Here is a 19,407-nt window from a genome sequence, read left to right as displayed (position 1 = left end):
ATGATAGTTATGAAATCAATGACAGTATTTTTGAAACTGACAGTAATCTGCTTCTGTCCTTCATGTTATAAGCAGGAGCCACACCAAGAATACAAAAATGTTTACGACATTTGGGGGGCCTGTTGCAGTCACTGATCCCCAACTATTAATGTGTTAATCATCCTGGAACTATGGACAGTTAGAGACACATATTATCTCAAGGCCATGTGTATGTGTTTTTGTTTTTGTTTTCAGAGGGCTATTTTAACCCGGCTGATCCTAACGCGATTACGTATTTCTATTGCGTCCATGAAGTTAGAGTTGAAAGAAATTCTCTTGAAAATAAAACTTCATCTGGTACCAATCAACAGCTACTAGTGAAGAAATCAAATTTTATGTTTGGAGACTAATTAGAGACGAGAGGAATTAGAGATCAGTGGAATGTGATATCCACTGTACCCTAAGCATCAGACCAATCACTGTCTGTAATGCCTTATGCAGAAATTTTTGTGTTGTCAAGACTTGCAGTTGGTGGCACAGACAAATCCTAGAAATATGAGGTTTCCAAAAAAATCTTCACACATTGCTGGTCAGAACCAAATTGACAGTCTAGATGATTATAAAATGTGACCATAACAACTTGATCTCGATACAAGAATTCACGTTGTACAATATTTCACCTTGATATTTCTCCAACAAAACTGAAGAGAGCTAAAAAACATGAGCAAAAATGGTGTGAGCATTCTTTACTGCAACTGCATGGAATGTTACACTCTTGATGGAGCAATCTAAGATCTTGAGCCTGATGTTGTTGGAGTATGTGTTCTCAAGCTATTTTAAAAACCTTACAGAAGCAGTCAGTCTTGCAAGATGGCCTTGTTTCATTACAAAAATGAGCTTGCTGTTCAGGCAGCCAAATCACAAGCAGGTGCAAGGGACTCCAAAACATAAAAAATGCATGTATTTCTCTCAATAAATAGATAAAGGGAATCATTTGTGGACTTGGTTGTTTCATTGGCTCTACAGCATTCGCTGACATGGCCATTAGCACCATTTCAAGATTGATTAAAACTTCTCTTTAAAGATGGCAGAAAAAAAATCAAATAATACCAGGAGATCCTGTCATTAATAAATACTGAGCTATTTCAAGTCACAGATGAGTAACGAGAATATTATTTCTATATTAAATAGGTGGTTGCACTCAACGCATTAAAAAAATTACATTCATACTCCTAAGAGGCAAGGAATTAGATCTTAACCTCTCACGAAAGTTTAAAAGGCACTTGGGGTACCTCAATGACGTAGCTGTAAAATTTATATCATCAGTGTCACAAATCTATGGCTGTTTCTATCAAATATGTTGCTATTTCTAAGGTGGTTGTTACAGTGTGACAGCTGTTTCCTTCCAAAGCCATATCAGATTTTGCTTCCATACTGATATCAGAAAGTACAATGTCTCTTGCTTCCAAACATATTGTATGCCCACTGCTCTCTCATTGGGTGCATAGAACCAGCAGCTGACACACACCCTTTTGTTCCCATCATGCGTCATTGTGAGTGTTGCAGAAATGTATATTATTGTTGATTGTTTGTCCGATTTTAAAGTCAAGTCAATTCTGACTACAAATGGATCAGGCAAATTGCAGTTTAGATGTGGTAGAAATTCATAAAAAGCCAAAGTATGTGATACAGATTCCCATGGTTGGCAACACGACTTAATTGGCTGGCTCTTCTCTACTCTCCTCCCCATACCCATCCTAGTTCTCAGCCAAGATGCTGTCACTGTTCCCCCTTCACACTTTGCTTAGTACCGTGCTTGAGCAGCTGCAAACACAAACAGCAAATTCTTCTAAGGTGAAAGTCATATATAACAACAGCAACCAATGCAAAAATAAAAGATCACAATGCAAAAATAAAAGATCACAATCAAGATTCAGTCCAATTCTCAAACTTTTTGCAAGGAGAACATAAGATTCTTGAAAAGAAAGAGAGAGAGAGAGAGAGAGAGAGAGAGAGAGAGAGAATATTTATGTAAAAAGATCTAGTAAGTGTATTACTCACCTTTATAGCTATAGTCATTAATATAAGGAGTGTTCAAATCAAAACGAACAAAACACTGTAACAATCAAATTGCTTTAAGTTTACATATTCCACTTTGGGATAATGTAATGAGACATCTAGGCAATGAATGCATGGATTGTCGCCTTCCCCTAAAAAACTCAAAGCTATGCCCTCAGCAGGCAAATGATGCTCACCATATATTTCGACACACGAGGTCTGATACTCATCAAATTCCTTGAGCATGGAAAAACTGTTAATAGTAATGTGGACTGTGAGACACTTCAAAGCCTACCTGGTTGCTCACAGGGATTGTGCTCCACAATAAAGTGCGTTCACACATCTCCAAGGTGACACGAAGTGTACTGGCCGAGTAGGAACAGGTTAAGGATCCATCCCACAGCCCAGATACGTTGTCCTGTAACTTCCATGTGTTCAGTCCACTAAGAAGGCTCAAAGGGATCTGATTCAACTCTGAGGACAAAATGAAGAACACAGTGGAGTACTGGCTCCTGTCACAGCCACAGCAATTCTGGTAACAAGGGAACAGTGGGATAGCTGGGCTCAGGCCTCTGGTGAGTACTTTTGAGTAAAGACTTCAATTATCCCCTCAATGTTGTTTCGTGCCTTTTATTTCGAACACCCTTCATACAGACTTGTGTGGTGATATTTCACTCCTGTGAGGTAGCTGGTTTCAATCTTAATGGTGGAAAAAGTTTTTAATACCAGTATTTAACAGCTAAGGGAAGGAGAGGTACTAGCATGAAGTCACTAATCACCAGACTTTCCACAAATGACCTGCATTAAATTCCACACCTGCATGACGTCTGACTGTGTGAAGGCATGTAACGTTGTTGGCGATGATACATCTATCACACAGGGCCATTATGTCTGACCTCCCCCTAGATGCTATCTGAAAGGAGAAGACAATGTGTTGGCTCTACAATTCACCTCCTCCATAGATACGGCAGTACGGACATGACACTAAAACTCTGCTTCATCATTGCCACCTACAGGGACAGGCCTATAAAAACTAACACTGAACATTCACACTTCACAAAGGAAAGATACCATTGTGCTTGGAAAACTCTTCCAGTTACTGCAGATGCCAGAACGAGACCCCCCCCCCCCTCAGCCCTCCCACCCCCCATCTCTGTTGGTCCCACCCCTAGTGATCTGTCAGACAACACCACCAACATACTGAAGACATCCAATAAACAAAATTTGGTAGTCTCATGTGAAACTACCAAGAATAATTAATAATTACATCCTAATAAGATAAAGATGACATACTAAATGTGTGATTATTTATTTGGTACCAGAGTATTTAAAGTTTTTAATTACATATACATACCCCGTCAGCCCATTTAGCTTCCATACAACCATTCCACTCTCCACTGACAGTCAGAAATGGCTTCTTGTCACCAGGCTGAAATGCCTCCGCTGTAATACGATTCTTCTTACCACCATAAAATGGTTTAGTATGGAACTCAATATTTGCACTGTAACCAGTTTTGGCACATGTAATTGTAACCGAACCACCCAACTCAATCCATGGAACTGTCAGAATTGACCTGTGTCAACATAAATTTGTATGACAATATACAGACATGGCCAAATTACATTCAACTGCTGTAAACATATTATAAAACCCATTTGAAACAATTGTTACAAAAGTTAAAAGTTTGCAATACTTTTGGTTTTCTTATTTTTTACTCAGTCTTTTTTACACTAACTGGTGCTATTTTTGAGCTCTTGTTAAAGTTCATTCTATAGTACTATATAACCAAAAAACAAAGATGATGTGACTTACCAAACGAAAGCGCTGGCAGGTCGATAGACACACAAACATACACACAAAATTCTAGCTTTCGCAACAAACTGTTGCCTCATCAGGAAAGAGGGAAGGAGAGGGAAAGACGAAAGGATGTGGGTTTTAAGGGAGAGGGTAAGGAGTCATTCCAATCCCAGAAGCGGAAAGACTTACCTTAGGGGGGAAAAAAGGACGGGTATACACTCGCACGCACACACATATCCATGATATGTCTGCTTGTGTCTGTATATGTGTGGATGGATATGTGTGGATGGATATGTGTGGATGGATATGTGTGGATGGATATGTGTGGATGGATATGTGTGGATGGATATGTGTGGATGGATATGTGTGGATGGATATGTGTGGATGGATATGTGTGGATGGATATGTGTGGATGGATATGTGTGTGTGTGCGCAAGTGTATACCCGTCCTTTTTTCCCCCTAAGGTAAGTCTTTCCGCTCCCGGGATTGGAATGACTCCTTACCCTCTCCCTTAAAACCCACATCCTTTTGTCTTTCCCTCTCCTTCCCTCTTTCCTGATTAGGCAACAGTTTGTTGCGAAAGCTTGAATTTTGTGTGTATGTTTGTGTGTCTGTCGACCTGCCAGCGCTTTCGTTTGGTAAGTCACATCATCTTTGTTTTTAGATATATTTTTCCCACGTGGAATGTTTCCCTCTATTATATTAGTACTATATATTCACTTACTTCACACACACGTTTATTTCATTTCAAAACTATATCTTATTCTCCCAGGTCACTATTCTTTACTTTCACTCCCATGCGCCTAGCTTTGAAAAGGCACGAACAATGAAAGCAATCCAACTTTTTATTTCTCCTATGTTTGCAAGCACAAGACATTACATATCATCAGCCTAAATATTTCACCCATTGCTTCAACAAACACACACACACACACACACACACACACACACACACACAAGGTGGAGGGGGAGGGGGAGGGGGAGACAGAGATAGAGATAGAGATAGAGATAGAGATAGAGAGAGAGAGAGAGAGAGAGAGAGAGAGAGAGAGAGAGAGATGGGAGGGGGGATTTCTGATTAATCTCTGTTGAGTACTATTGATTAAGGAATCCATGGTTATAAAAAGCTACAACAGCTGTTAGCTTAGCGTATCTGTTAACCTGATGCTGCTTGTCACGTTTTCTCAAACTGATGGGCTGCTCAGAACCACATGGTGCCCACAGAACTGATTATCTTTTCTGACAATCCTTCAAATTATTTTAAAACAAATGATATATTATCCATGTTACTACTACATCTACATACCTACTCTGCAATCCACTACATTGTGTATGGTAGAGGGTACCATGCACCACTACTAATCATTTCACTCGCAAATGGAACAAGGGAAACACAATAATCTATATGCCTTTGTACGAGCCCTAATTTCTCCTATCTTGTCTTCACATTCCTTACATCAAATTTACATTGGTGGCAGTTGAATTGTTCTGCAGTCAGATGCAAATGCCTGTTCTCTAAATTTTTTTCAATAATGTTCCGTGAACAAAAAGTCATCTTCCCTCCAGGTATTTCCATTTGAGATCACAAAGTGCATCCATTGTATTGTGTGTTGAACAAACCTGTCTGTAACAAGTTTAGTAGCATGCTTCACAATTCCTTTGATGCCTTCCTTTAATATGACCTGGCTGAAATCACAGACACTCGAGTAGTGCTCAAAAATGGCACATCCAAGTGTTCTTTATAACATCTCATTTTAGGTGAAATCAAGCACTGGAAAATCCAGGACGGAATAACGCCAGTATTATGAAAAGGAAAGCTTGCTACTCACTTTGAGCTGCAGACAAGCACAACTTCGTTGGAAGTAGACAACACACACACACACACACACACACACACACACACACACACACAAAATCCCAAACCCTTCATTTGGTTTGGATTCACTGATGATAACTTCAAAATCTGGATCAAGGGTGAGGACACCCTATCCACATTCCTCCAGAACCTCAACACCTTCTCCCCCATTCACTTCACCTGGTCCTAATCGATCCAACAAGCCACCTCCCTCGATGTTGATGTCAACCTCAAAGATGGCTAAATCAGTACCTCCATCATCATCAGACCTACCAACCACCAACAATAAGCTCCACTTCGACAGCTGCCATCCATTCCATACCAAGAAGTCCCTTCCACACATGCTAGCCACCCGTGGCCATCACATCTGTTGTGATGAGCTGTCCCTTTCAAAAAATACTGAGGATCTCTCAGAGGCATTCACAAACATGTACAAAAACAGATCTCCCATGCCTTAGTTCTCCAGTCACCCACCACTTCCCACAGTCCCAATGTCCGGTCACAGAGGAGCATTTCCCTAGTACTCAGTAGCAACCAGGACTGGAGCAACTGAAGCACATTCTCTGCCGTGGTTTCGACTATCTCTCATCGTGCCCTTAAATGAGGAATGACCTACCCACTATCCTTCCCACCCCTCCCACAGTGGTACTCCACTGTCCACTGAACCCACAAAATATCCTTGTCCATCCCTACACAACTCCTTCTCCCAACCCCTTGCTTCATGGCTCATAACCTTGTAACAGACCTAGATGCAAGACCTGTCCCATACACCCTCCCACCATCACCTACTCCAGCCTGTTCACAGACATCACCTATCCCATCAAAGGCAGGGCTAACTGTGAAACCAGTCACATGGTCTACAAGTTAAACTGCAACCTTGTGCTGCATTCAATGGGGGCATGACAACTAACAAGCTGTCTGTCTGCATGTATGGCCACCAACAACTTGTGGGCAAGAAGCAGCTGGACCACCTCCACTGCTGAACATGCCGCCCAACACAACATTCTTCATTTCAATGGCTGCTTCATACCCCGGAGCACCTGGAGCCTTCCCACCAACACCAGCTTTTCTGAATTGCACAGGTGGGAACTCCCCCTGCAATATATCTTATGTTCCCATAACCCACTTGGCCTAAACCTTCATTAGTCCTTGTCCTTACCCTCTAGCCCCTTCCCTGTTCCCATTCAAGCACCAAACAATCCTCTATTCCACCAATGCACCACACCCACAGTCTTCTCTCTCTTTTTCCTTTACCTCCCACCCCCCTCTGTCTAACTTCATGACCACACGTAGCTGCTCTATCCTCTCTTCATCTCATCACTGTATGCTCCCACAATCAGCACTTTACTGTCCCCCACCCTTACTCTGCTACCCTTTTCCCTCCTCGACCCAGACCCCTCCCTAACCCCAACACCTGGCTGCTTCTCCCATCACTCACTGCTGCTCACAATCTGGCCTCAGCAGCCAGAGACTGTGGTTATGTGTGTGTGAGGTGCATTTGCTTCAGTGTGTGTGTGTGTGTGTGTGTGTGTGTGTGTGGCGTCTGCTTCCAATGAAGGCCTTGTTGACCTGATTGTGCCTACCTGCGACTCAGCATCTCCGCTGTATGGTGAGTAGCCACTATCCTTTTCATAATATTGTTACATTTCATCCTGAATTTTCCAATATCTGCATTCATAATTTCAGTGCAAAAGAAGAAAGGCAAGAACAAAAGGGAGGAGAAAACTCCATGTATATCAGTAGAATTCTCTGTAACAAGCGATGATGAATGTTTTTGTACATTCTTTTCAGTGGAACTTTTTGTAGACACTCCACCCCACTGTAGAGAATACACTACGACATGCCAATTTCATCTTGTTACGAGATACCAGTTTTACTTTTTCAGTCCTTTGTGTTTTACTTTTTCAGCCCTTTATGCTACCCTCCTGAGTTCTTGTTTATCGAGTTTTAAGACTGTGCATGACCTAGACTACTAGTTGTTGATGTTTATGGAGAAGGGACAACTGTTAGTATCACATGTAAAGCTATCTAACTATATTGTGTGGAAGCAGAGCACAGAATTCAAGAGTATCGACTTTTGTTACAAGTTTCAAATGACAATGACACAAATCTGTTAGTCAGCAACCGTCTGAAGCACCTAGCATGAGATATGAAGATAATTAACAAATGTCTGTTGTTACTGAATATTTTCATTTGATATGGAAACTAATTTAAAAATTTTGTTCACAGGAGGAATGTGCACGAGATAACTGATAACGAACACATTTCAACTGGAAACGCTCACTGTATTTCACAAAATACTTGTCATCAAAAAGTCTTGTGTGATTACTGTTCCAGTTGCTTATTTCTGACCACACATTCGTACGATCAGCATTTCATCCTAGAAAGTGTCTATGTTTAGTCACAATCTTGCAGCATTTTCTGCTAATATTCATGACCAGGAATGATACTTTAAACACATTTCGAAGTTAAACAGTCAAAACATAGGAACAAAGCTTTTGAGTGTTTACCAATAAAGATTTTTTTTAATGGAAAGGTGATTATCATCATTTCTTATGATTTTGAGGATATAATCCCTATGCACTGGACAAAGACAGAATCATCTCTGTTGCCTAATATGATTCATAATGGGTCATCTAAGCAGGAGTTTCCTCAAAAACAACAAAAATTGGCGAAGTATAAAGTGCTTTTGAACAAATACAACAACAAAAAAAGACCAGCAAGAACTATCATTGTGATTATACATCAGCCTGAATGTGGATTGGTGCCTCATACATCTTTCCTACTGATTAAGCCAAATGTGTTTTTCAGTTCAACAACCTGAATATCTGACTTAGTGGTAAGACTTTTTATGAAAAAAGAATAATGGAGTATTTTGCAGAGTTCACAGAAAATTACTTCCCCAAAGGAATTAAAAAAAATTTGGAATCTCACTGGTCAAATATTGAGTGGTTGAAAGAGAACTATATTTTCCAAACTCTTAACTTTTTTTTTACCCAATTTATCATTCTACCATAGCAAATCAAAATCCTCGTTCTCTGCAACATCCAATATTACACTGTTGTGGTTAATGGTGGTTGGCAAAGCATGCACAGAGTATACACCAATAAAGTACTGATGGTTCTGATCAGTCTCCAGCCATAAGACTCAAATCCATGTGTAGCTGAGCTTCCACAGATGCTCACCATTTATCACCACCAAGAAACAAATTTTACTTGCAGAACACTAGGGATGGGAAGATGTTAAAACTTCATGCAAAAACATAATGCACACTAAACACTGACAGACGTGCAATGCTGACCATTGTGTTCATATTAACAATTTGCTGAAAATATACAAGAATTTGTTTCTACTACATTTAAATCACTTAACAAAATTCTCAAGTTATTCACAGACACATGCAATAATGACTAACAAATATGATTACCTACATGAATAAATAATTTTCTTCTAATAAGCATGGGACTATCTCCACACATAGTTTACAAGATTATAAATTATTCTAATGGGTTATGTTTTAAATTTCATAACCACAAAATCAGATGCAGAACCTGGTCCTGTCGTTTAAGTATCCTTCAAATGACTGTAGGTATTTTTTAAAGATGCAACCATCAATTTTTATCAATGATATTCTTTTAAAAATATCTTCACTTGATACAAAGAGATACTTATGCAAAGAACAAAACCTTCTCATAATTATCTTTTGAAAGAAATGACAGATGCCCACCTGCCATATCCATTGGGGAATGTAACTATGTACTCCTCGTCGTATTCAAGGACGGAGATGCAGCCCTGGCCAATATTGTGGACGCCAATGGACAGACCCAAAAACTTTGATTTAGTCCACACATGTGCACAAAAGCTGATACGTTTGTCATAATGTTCTGCATAAAAAGCTGAAACTGGATAAATGTTTTATAATTAGCACACACATATGGAGATCAAAAAGAAAGTGAAAAGTGAGAAGGCAGCAATGAGAGAAGGACGCTGTTCCAAGGGAAGAGAGGAGGCAGAAGGGGGATATTCGGCACACGAACATAGAGGGGAGTTGGGGAGGATAAGTAATGAGTAAATGGGGACAGAGAATAAGATGAGGTCTTATGACACAAACAGTATGTCAATGCTTTAGATTCCCCCCCCCCCCCCCCCCCCCCCGCCACCGTCTCTCTCTCTCTCTCTCTCTCTCTCTCTCTCTCTCTCTCTCTCTCTCTGCTGTGATGCAAGTGCAAACCAGAGAGAGAGAGAGAGAGAGAGAGAGAGAGAGAGAGAGAGAGAGAGAGAGAGATAGAGGGGGGGGGGCAGAGTGTGTTAAAGATGGAAAGGATTTATGTAATATGTTTATTTTTGGCCAACAAGGCCCTCGTCGGAAACAGACAACGTACACACACTAAGGAAAATGCAACTCAGACTCACCTCAGTGCAGTCTCTGGCTACCGACGTCACACTGGGGGGCAGCTGTGCATGATGGGAGACCCAACCAGGTGGTGGAGGTATAAAAGGGGGGCTGGGATGGGGACGGGGAGGGGGGGGCATAGCAGAGTAGGGATGGACGACAGTAAAGTGCTGCTTGTGGGGCCATACAGGGATGGGGCAGCTATGAGCACTCAGGAGGTTAGACACAGGATCCGGGGGGAGAGCACATGAAGCAGAAAAGGAGGGAGGTAAAAAAGACTGTGTGTGTGTGTGTGTGTGTTTGTGAAATAGAGGGCTGTGTAGTGCTTGGAATGGGAGCAATGAAGGGGCTAGAGGGTAAAGACAAAGACTAATGAAGGTTTCGGCCAGGAGGGTTACAGGAACATAGGATATATTGCAGGGAGAGTTCCCAAGAGTGCAATTCAGAAAAGCTGGTGTTGGTGGGAAGGCTCCAAGTGCTACGGGCTGCGAAGCAGCCATTGAAATGAAGAATGGTGTGTTGGGTGTGTTCAGCAATGGGTGTGGTCCAGCTGCTTCTTGGCCACAAGTTGTTGGTGGCCATTCTTCTTTTTTTTTTTGTGGGGTTTAAGGGCGCTGAACTACTGAGGTCATTAGCGCCCAGTCACTGTTGTTAGAGCACATGGAATCTAGTAGAACACAAGGGGATGGGGGGACACCAGAAAGACCTGACAAAGATGCAGATAAAATAATAAAAAGGTTAGATGTATTTGGACAAGCCAGTCAAAGTTATAAAACGCAGAATACGAGCAGCTGCTCGAGCGTCATCAGCTAAAATATCTGGTAAAGTAGATGGCAGGGACAGGACAACATGAAATTGACTAAAACGGGGACATGACAATAAAACATGGCGCACTGTTAATGCCTGACCACAAGGGCACTGCGGGGCTGGGTCACTGGAGAGCAGGTAGCGGTGGCTAAACCGGCAATGCCCAATCCGCAACCTGGTCAGAAGGACCTCCTCTCGCCGAGATGGTCGGGAGGAGGTTGTCCAAGCAGTTGGGAGCGGTTTTACTGCCCGGAGCTTGTTTCCTTGGAGGGATGACCAAGCATCCCACCACAACGACACAAGCCTCTTACAAACATCCCCATGAACGTCAGATGACGGGACACAATGGGAGGCTGGCCGAGGCAGGAGGACTGCAGCCTTGGCTGCAGCATCCACAGCCTCATTCCCAGGCACTCCTACATGTCCGGGAACCCACAGAAAGCTGACAGGAGAACCATTATCAGCTAAAGAATGGAGGGACTGCTGTATCCGTTTAATCAAGGGATGGACCGGATAGGGAGCTCCAAGGCTCTTAAGAGCACTGAGTGAGTCAGAGCAGAGTACATACGATGAATGGCGGTGGCGGCGGGCATACTGAACGGCCTGATGGAGAGCAAAAAGCTCGGCCGTAAAGTTCGAACATTGGTCGAGGAGCCGGTATTTAAAGGTGGCGGCCCCGACGACAAAGGCACAGCCGACACCATCGTCAGTTTTGGAGCCATCGGTGTAAATAAAGGTGTGACCGGCAAGTCGAGCACGAAGTTCGACAAACCGTGAGCAATACACTGCAGCCGGAGTACCCTCCTTCGGGAGTGAGCTGAGGTCAAGATAAATATGAACCGGAGCCTGGAGCCAAGGTGGTGTCGGGCTCTCACCCTCTCTGAAGGTGGTAGGGAGGGCAAAATCCAATTGTCGAAGCAGGTGACGGAAGCGGACTCCGGGGGGCAGCAGGGCAGACACATACAACCCTTACTGACGGTCGAGAGAATCGGCGAAGAAGGACTGGTAAGAGGGGTGGTCGGGCATAGACAACAGCCGGCAGGCATACCAACACAGCAGTACGTCGCGCCGGTAGGTCAATGGTAATTCGGCAGCTTCAGCATAAAGACTCTCGACAGGACTAGTGTAGAAGGCTCCGGTCGCAAGACGTAACCCCCGATGGTGGATGGAGTTGAGACGGCATAAGAGGGATGGCCGAGCGGACGAGTAGACAAAGCTCCCATAATCCAGCTTCGATCGGACTATGGACCGTTACAAGCGAAGCAGGACAGTGCGATCCGCTCCCCAAGATGAACCGCTAAGAACTCTGATGACATTAAGGGAACGTGTACAACGGGCCGCCAAATAAGAAACATGCGGAGACCAACACAGTTTCCTGTCCAACGTGAGCCCTAGAAACTTAGTTGTTTCCACGAATGGGAGAACAACGGGACCGAGATGTAAGGATGGCGGAAGGAACGCTTTATATCGCCAAAAGTTGATACAAACCGTCTTCTCTTCAGAGAACCGGAAGCCATTTGCCACGCTCCATGAGTAGAGGCTGTCTAGACAACGCTGAAGGCAGCACTCCAGGAGGCATGTTCTCTGGGCACTGCAGTAGATCGCGAAGTCATCGACAAAGAGAGAGCCTGAGACATTAGGTGGAATGCAATCCATAACTGGATTGATCGCGATGGCAAAAAGGGCTACGCTCAAGACAGAGCTCTGAGGCACTCCGTTCTCCTGGAGGAAGACGTCGGACAATACGGAACCCACACGTACCCTAAACTTTCGATCCGTTAAAAAGGAATCAATAAAAAGGGGCAGGCGACCACGTAGGCCCCACCTGTGCATATTGCGGAGGATACCTCCTCTCCAACAGGTATCATAAGCCTTCTCCAAATCAAAGAACACGGCTACCATTTGGCGCCTTCGCAAAAAGTTGTTCATGATGAATGTCGACAAGGTCACAAGGTGGTCAACAGCGGAGCGGCGGTGACGAAAGCCGCATTGGACATTAGTAAGTAGCCGTCGAGATTCAAGAATCCAGACTAACCGAGCATTAACCATGCGCTCCATCACCTTACAGACACAGCTTGTAAGAGAAATGGGGCGGTAACTAGAAGGAAGGTGTCTATCCTTCCCGGGTTTGGGTATAGGAACAACGACGGCGTCACGCCAACGCATGGGGACCTGACCTTCGGTGCAGACGCGATTGTAGGTACGAAGAAGAAGCTTTTGCCCGCCGGAGAAAGGTGTGCCAGCATCTGAACGTGAATGGCATCTGGCCCCGGAACAGAGGACCGGGACAGTGCAAGCGCACATTCGAGTTCCCGCATAGTAAAGGGGGCATTATAAGTTTCCAGGTTCAGCGAGTGGAAGGAAGGTCGCAGAGCCTCTTCTGCCTCTTTCCTGGGAAGGAAGGCAGGGTGGTAATGGGCGGAGCTTGAAACCTCCGCGAAAAACCGGCCGAAGGCGTTGGGGACAGCCACAGGATCAACGAGGACCGCATTACCTGAGGTCAGGCCAGGTACCGAGGAGTGGGCCTTAATGCCCGACAGCCGGCGCAGGCCACCCCATACGACAGAAGAGGGAGTAAAACTGTTAAAGGAGCTGGTGAAAGAGGCCCAACAAGCTTTTTTGCTGTCTTTGATGACTCTACGGCATTGCGCTCGGAGTCGTTTGTATTCAATACAATTCGCCAATGTAGGATGGCGGCGAAAGGTGCGTAAAGCACGTCGTCGAGCACGGATAGCGTCCCTAAAAGCCTCGTTCCACCAGGGGACGGAAACGCGATGTGAAGAAGAGGTAGTACGAGGAATGGAACGTTCGGCAGCATTGATGATAACAGCCGTGAGGTATTCGACCTGACTGTCACAACTGAGAAAATCGTGGTCCGGAAAGGTTGCCAGGGAGGAGTAAAGTCCCCAGACAGCTTTCGGTATGTTCCAGCCCGAAGGACGTGGGGATGGGGTGTGGTGCAGGAGACGAACGACACAGGGGAAGTGGTCGCTCGAATAGGTGTCAGAAAGGACATACCACTCGAACCGATGGGCAAGAGTGGTAGAACAGATTGAGAGGTCCAAGTGGGAGTAGGTATGAGTAGAGTCCGAGAGGAAAGTCGCGGCGCCAGTATTGAGGCAGACAAGATTGAGATGGTTGAAGACACCCGTCAAGAGGGACCCTCTCTGACAGAATGCAGGAGAGCCCCAAAGGGGATGATGGGCATTAAAGCCGCCAAACAATAAAAACGGCGGGGGAAGCTGAACCATCAGGTGCGTCATGTCAGCCCGACTAACAGCAGATGACGATGGAGTGTAGATGGTAAAAACTGAAAAAGTAAAAGCAGAAAGAGTAATACGGACAGCTATTGCTTGGAGTGGGGTGGTCAATGGGATGGGATGGTAATAGACATCGTCTCGAACGAGCAACATGACCCCACCATGAGCTGGGATACCGTCCACAGGGGTGAGGTCATACCACTCCGAGGTATGGTGGGTAAAGGCAATACGGTCAGTCGGGCGCAACTTGGTTTCCTGGAGACCAAGGACAAGCGGACAGTGCAGGCGGAGGAGCAGTTTTGCAGTTTTAATTCCTCCCGATTAGATCGAATACCTCGTATGTTCCAATGTAACAAGGCCATCGCTAGTCAAAAAGTTGGGGGAACGAGACGGGGGAAGAGCTGGTCACCTCGACGGCCACGGAGGGCCAGGTTGTGAGGGAACAACGCTACAACCGGCGGGAGGCAGATCCGGTTCCATCGAGTCGTCGCCAGCTGCGGCCGCTGTCCCTGGTTGTGTAGGAGGGGCAGCATCATTTGCCGACGAGAGGCCAGCTGAGCGCCTGGCAGCAGAGCGTCCTGGCGAAACTGAGGACGGCCGGGAGCAGCGACTCACGGATGGAGCGTCAGACGAAACGCGCCGGGGTGGAGAGGGGGATAGAGACTTCTTCTTGGAGGCCTTCTTGGAAGGCCGAGGAGGCACAGGGATGGTGGGCTGGACCCGAAGAAGGTCCTCACGCGCGGGGTCCGTTTTGGAACGCCGGACCTCGGAAGCTGGGGTCCGGAACGTTTCCCCGATGGACGCCTGAGAAGAGGATCGCTTCTCAGGTGGCGGGGGGAGAGGAGGAGGAGGAAGGGTGGCCCCTGGGGCAGAGGGGGATTTGGAAGGGAGGGATTTGGGAGGCGGAGGCAGAGCCCCCTGATGGGCGGAGGAGGTGGAGGGGGGACAGGATAGGGGTGAGGATACCGCGGAAGGAGTGGACACAACTGAGGCAAACGAAGTGGTCAACGGCACGGGATGGAGGCGGTCATACTTCTTCCTGGCCTCAGAATAAGAGAGCCGATCCAAAGTTTTGAGTTCTTGTATCTTCTTCTCCTTCTGATATGCAGGGCAGTCTGAGGATCTAGGCGAGTGGATGCCAGGACAATTAACGCACCGAGGTGGTGGGGTGCATGTATGTTCCTCACGAAGAGGACGTCCACAATCGCCACAAAGGGGCTCAGCCTCACACCGTGACGACATGTGCCCAAAGCGCAAACACCGAAAACAGCGCATAGGAGGCGGGACGTAGGGTCGCACGTCGCACCGGTAGCACATCACCTTTACCTTCTCCGGGAGAACGTCCCCCTCGAAGGCGAGGATAAAGGCCCCGGTGTCGATGCGACGGTCTTTGCAGCCGCGCTGGACTCGCTGGACGAAATGCACGCCTCTGCGCTCCAGGTTGGCCCTGAGCTCATCAGATTGCAGCAGGAGGTCCCGATGAAAAATAACCCCTGTGTCCTATTTAGTGCCAGATGCGGGACAATGGACACTGGGATGCCCCTAGGCGGTCGCACGCCTGGAGCGCCGCCGACTGTGTGGCGGAGGTGGTCTTTATAAGAACGGACCCCGAACGCATCTTACTGAGAGCCTCAATTTCCCCGAAGATGTCCTCAATGTGCTGAACAAAGAACATGGGCTTGGAGGTGGCGAACGTCCCCCCATCGGTTCGAGAACAGACCAAATAGCGGGGGAAGTACTTCGCCCCAAGCCGGCGGGCCTGTCCCTCCTCCCAGGGAGTGGCCAAGAGGGAAAGGGCAGGAGAACCAGAACTAGAAACGGTACCTTTTCTTTTGAAAGACTCGGCCGCAGAGCGACCTGATACGTGTTGACGTTTCATCTGCGAAACGTCCGCCCCGATACCACCCACTCCGACCAGGGGCTCTCCCCACGGGCGCCACCCAGCCTCAGCAAGGGCCACCTGGCAGGATGACCGTTGCCGGGAGTCCTGATGCCCCAAGGAGACGGGCATCTACTCCTTGGCCGACGTGGGGAGGGTGCAGCTCAGGTATCGGCAGTACGATCCCTGTGTTGTCATGGGGCTACAACCTAGAGGGTACATGATGACCCCACCACAACGGGCTGGCTACCGTGCTGGATTTCTGGTACCATGGAAAGTCCATCATGATCGTAGGTGCAGATGGGGACGCACTATGGGCGTAACTTGTACAACCCATCAGGCGTTTAGGCCCAATTTGAGGAATAGTGGGTATGGTTACAACGCCGGTACAATGCTGAGTGCCAAGGTCTTAGTGCACTTAGGACCAGTGGTACACCACGTAAGGCATCCTTCCCCAAAAGGCTCGTACTTCTGTAGAATTTTGAAAAATGGAGGTCAAACCCCAAGGGGGACCATCACATGGAAGGCCGAAACGGTTGAAACTCCTTTTAGTCGCCTCTTACGACAGGCAGGAATACCTCGGGCCTATTCTTACCCCGGACCCGCAGGGGTGGTGGCCATTCATTCAGACAGACAGCTTGTTAGTTGTCATGCCCACGTAGAATGCAGCACAAGGTTGCAGCTTAACTTGTAGATCATGTGACTGGTTTCACAGGTGAAGCTTGTGACCAGACTGGAGTAGGTGTTGGTGGGAGGATGTATGGGACAGGTCTTGCATCTAGGTCTATTACAGGGGTATGAGTTATGAGGCAAGGTATTGGAAGCAGGAGGTGTGTAGGAATGAACGAGGATACTGTGTAGGTTGAGTGGGTGGCAGAATACCACTGTGGGACAGGTGGGAAGGATGGTGGGCTGGACATGCCTATTTTTCAGGGCACGATGAGAGGTAGTCGAAATCACAGCTGAGAATGTGATTCAGTTGCCTCTGTCTGGATGGTATTGAGTCACAGGGGGAATGCTCCTCAGAAGACCCTCAGAAGTTTTCAAAAGCGACAGCTCATCACGACAGATGCGACAGCCACAAGTAGGTAGCCTGTATGAAATGGACTTCTTGGTATGGAATGGTTGGCAGCTGTAGAAGTGGAGTTATTGTTGGTGGTTGATACATTTGATATGGACAGAGTTACTAATGTAGCCATCTGTGAGGTGGAGGTCAATATTCATGGAGGTGGCTTGTTGGGTTGAGTTTGATCAGGTGAAGTGAATGGGGGAGGTGTTGAGGTTCTAGAGGAATGTGGATAGGGTGTTCTCACCCTTGATCCAGATCTGGAAGTTATCATCAGTGAATCCAAACCAGGTAAAGGGTTTGGGATTCTGGGTGTTTAGGATTGATTCCTCTAGGTGGTCCATGAATAGGTTGGCAGTGGATGGTGTCATGCGGATGCCCACACCTGTACCCCAGATTTGTTTGTAAGTAATGCTTTCAAAGGAGAAGCAATTGTGGGTGAGGATATAGTTTGTCATGATGGTTAGGAAGGAGGCTGTATGTTTGAAATCCGTCGGGCTTTGGGAAAGGCAGTGTTCCATAGCGGTAAGGCCATGGGCATTAAAGGTGTTAGTGTAAGGGAGGTTGCATCAACAATGACAAGCAGAGCATCATGTGATACATGAACAGAAACTGTGGAGAGTCAGTGGAGGAAATGGTTGTTATCTGTTGTATAGGATGGCAGATTGCAGGTAATACGCTGAAGATGCCTATGAGAGCGGATATTCTCTTGTTGGATGTACAGCAATCATCTACAATGGGTGTCTAACCGCCCAACTGCACCTTGCTGCCCTACCCCCCTCTCCACCTCGTCTCTGTATGTTGTCACGAACAGTACTTTACCATCCTCCACGTTTACCTTGCTATCCCTCCCCCTCCCTGCCACAGCCTTCTCTTTACCCTCACCACCTGGATGTGTCTCCCATCATGTGCAGATGCTTGCAGTGTAGCCTCAGCACCGCGCGCGCGTGTGTGTGTGTGTGTGTGTGTGTGTGTGTGTGTGTGTGTGTGTGTGTGTGTGTGTGTGTGTGTGCCCTGTTGGCAGAAAGCTCATTTTCTGACGTCTTTTTGTTGGCCTACCTGCTACTCAGCATCTCTGCTATATGATGAGCAGCAACTATCCTTTTCATAATACTGATACTTCGCACTTCAAACACTATAGAGAAGGGCGCAGTCTCTGTCAGTGTTTCTATTAGTTCTGATGGACCTGAACTGAATGTATCTCACTACAAACTAGAAATCTAACAAAGAAGTAAACTAGCCTATCTTACAAGAAGTTTAACAAAGTAATCGTCATACATACTGGGTGGATGATGAGAGACCTGCTCAGCAACAAATGTTAGTTGTGAAGAAGTGCACCATGGCAGAGGGCCTCCTGGAACTGACCCTCCACCTTTCTCAACTCCTGGTACATCCCAATGGCACTGGAATACCTCTCCTAATACTGGGTTGTAAGGCTTTTTTGCAACCACTGATTTGCGTCCAGCATGGTACGCAGACATATACCATCGTAGTACCTGTACCATGCGGTCTTTTGGGTCCTTGAAATCTGCAATACTAAAAAACAAAAGTTTTACCAGTTACAAAAGTGAAATTATATTCTTAATTCATTGAAGGACTTTCATATTTGCAAGTTACTATTTTTATCTCCCAAATAAAGTATGATATAGAATTGCTAGCCAGTATTTAGCTTCAGGAAGCAAAATGTGTATTACTGCTGATAGAGGCAAATAAAAGCGAAAGTGAAACACTACACAGCTTTCAGTCCTTACAGTTCCTTCCTCAGCGAGAGAGAGAGAGAGAGAGAGAGAGAGAGAGAGAGATGGGGGGGGGGGGGGGCGCTTAGTAAAGTTAAAAGGAAGAGGTGAAGCTAGTATATGCCAAATGTAATAATGTAAATGTTTTTAAGTTAGGAAAGTAGCCATAATGCTAAGTAGAAAGATAAGAGATGTGTGTGTAAAATTCATGTGTGATCATAGTGATTACAGAAATGAACAGTTTTGCTTTAACCATTATAGCCTAACAGTTTATGGTTTTGATTATGAAAGTAGTACGAGTGATGTGATACATGTTACTGACTTGCTCCACTGCACCAATACCTCACAAGTGGTGACAAGCAAACAGGGCTGTATTTGGTGAAGAAAAAGTTTGGGAGAATAAATTGAAATGAGCATATTAAAATCAAAAGTGACTGTGAATAGACTAACATTAAGTGCTCACTGTTGAAAGGTGAGCTGGGACCAGCAAAGGGAATCACACAGCTGGAGCACAGTTACAAGTAACTCCGAAATGAAAACTGGAATTTTTTACATGTCGAACAGTGGAACAAATC

The 19,407-nt window shown here is 45.8% G+C and overlaps 1 protein-coding gene across 3 annotated transcripts in view; it reads right to left on the bottom strand.

The window, feature by feature from the left end:
• LOC126263658 (oxysterol-binding protein-related protein 9) overlaps positions 1-19,407 on the bottom strand; it is a 518,089-nt gene that overhangs the window by 34,090 nt on the left and 464,592 nt on the right. For all 3 annotated transcript variants that reach the window (XM_049960765.1, XM_049960766.1, XM_049960767.1), the window contains 3 exons: positions 18,379-18,632; positions 9,419-9,593; positions 3,392-3,611 (listed from right to left, as the gene is read on the bottom strand). In XM_049960765.1, the coding sequence (XP_049816722.1) occupies positions 3,392-3,611; positions 9,419-9,593; positions 18,379-18,632 (649 nt within the window). The remainder of the gene's footprint in view (positions 1-3,391; positions 3,612-9,418; positions 9,594-18,378; positions 18,633-19,407) is intronic.

Source organism: Schistocerca nitens, chromosome 6 (assembly GCF_023898315.1).
Source record: "Schistocerca nitens isolate TAMUIC-IGC-003100 chromosome 6, iqSchNite1.1, whole genome shotgun sequence".
Classification (NCBI taxonomy): Eukaryota; Metazoa; Arthropoda; class Insecta; order Orthoptera; family Acrididae; genus Schistocerca; species Schistocerca nitens.
The sequence above is the reverse complement of the archived record's forward strand: the minus strand, read 5'-3'. Positions and strand labels throughout refer to the sequence as shown.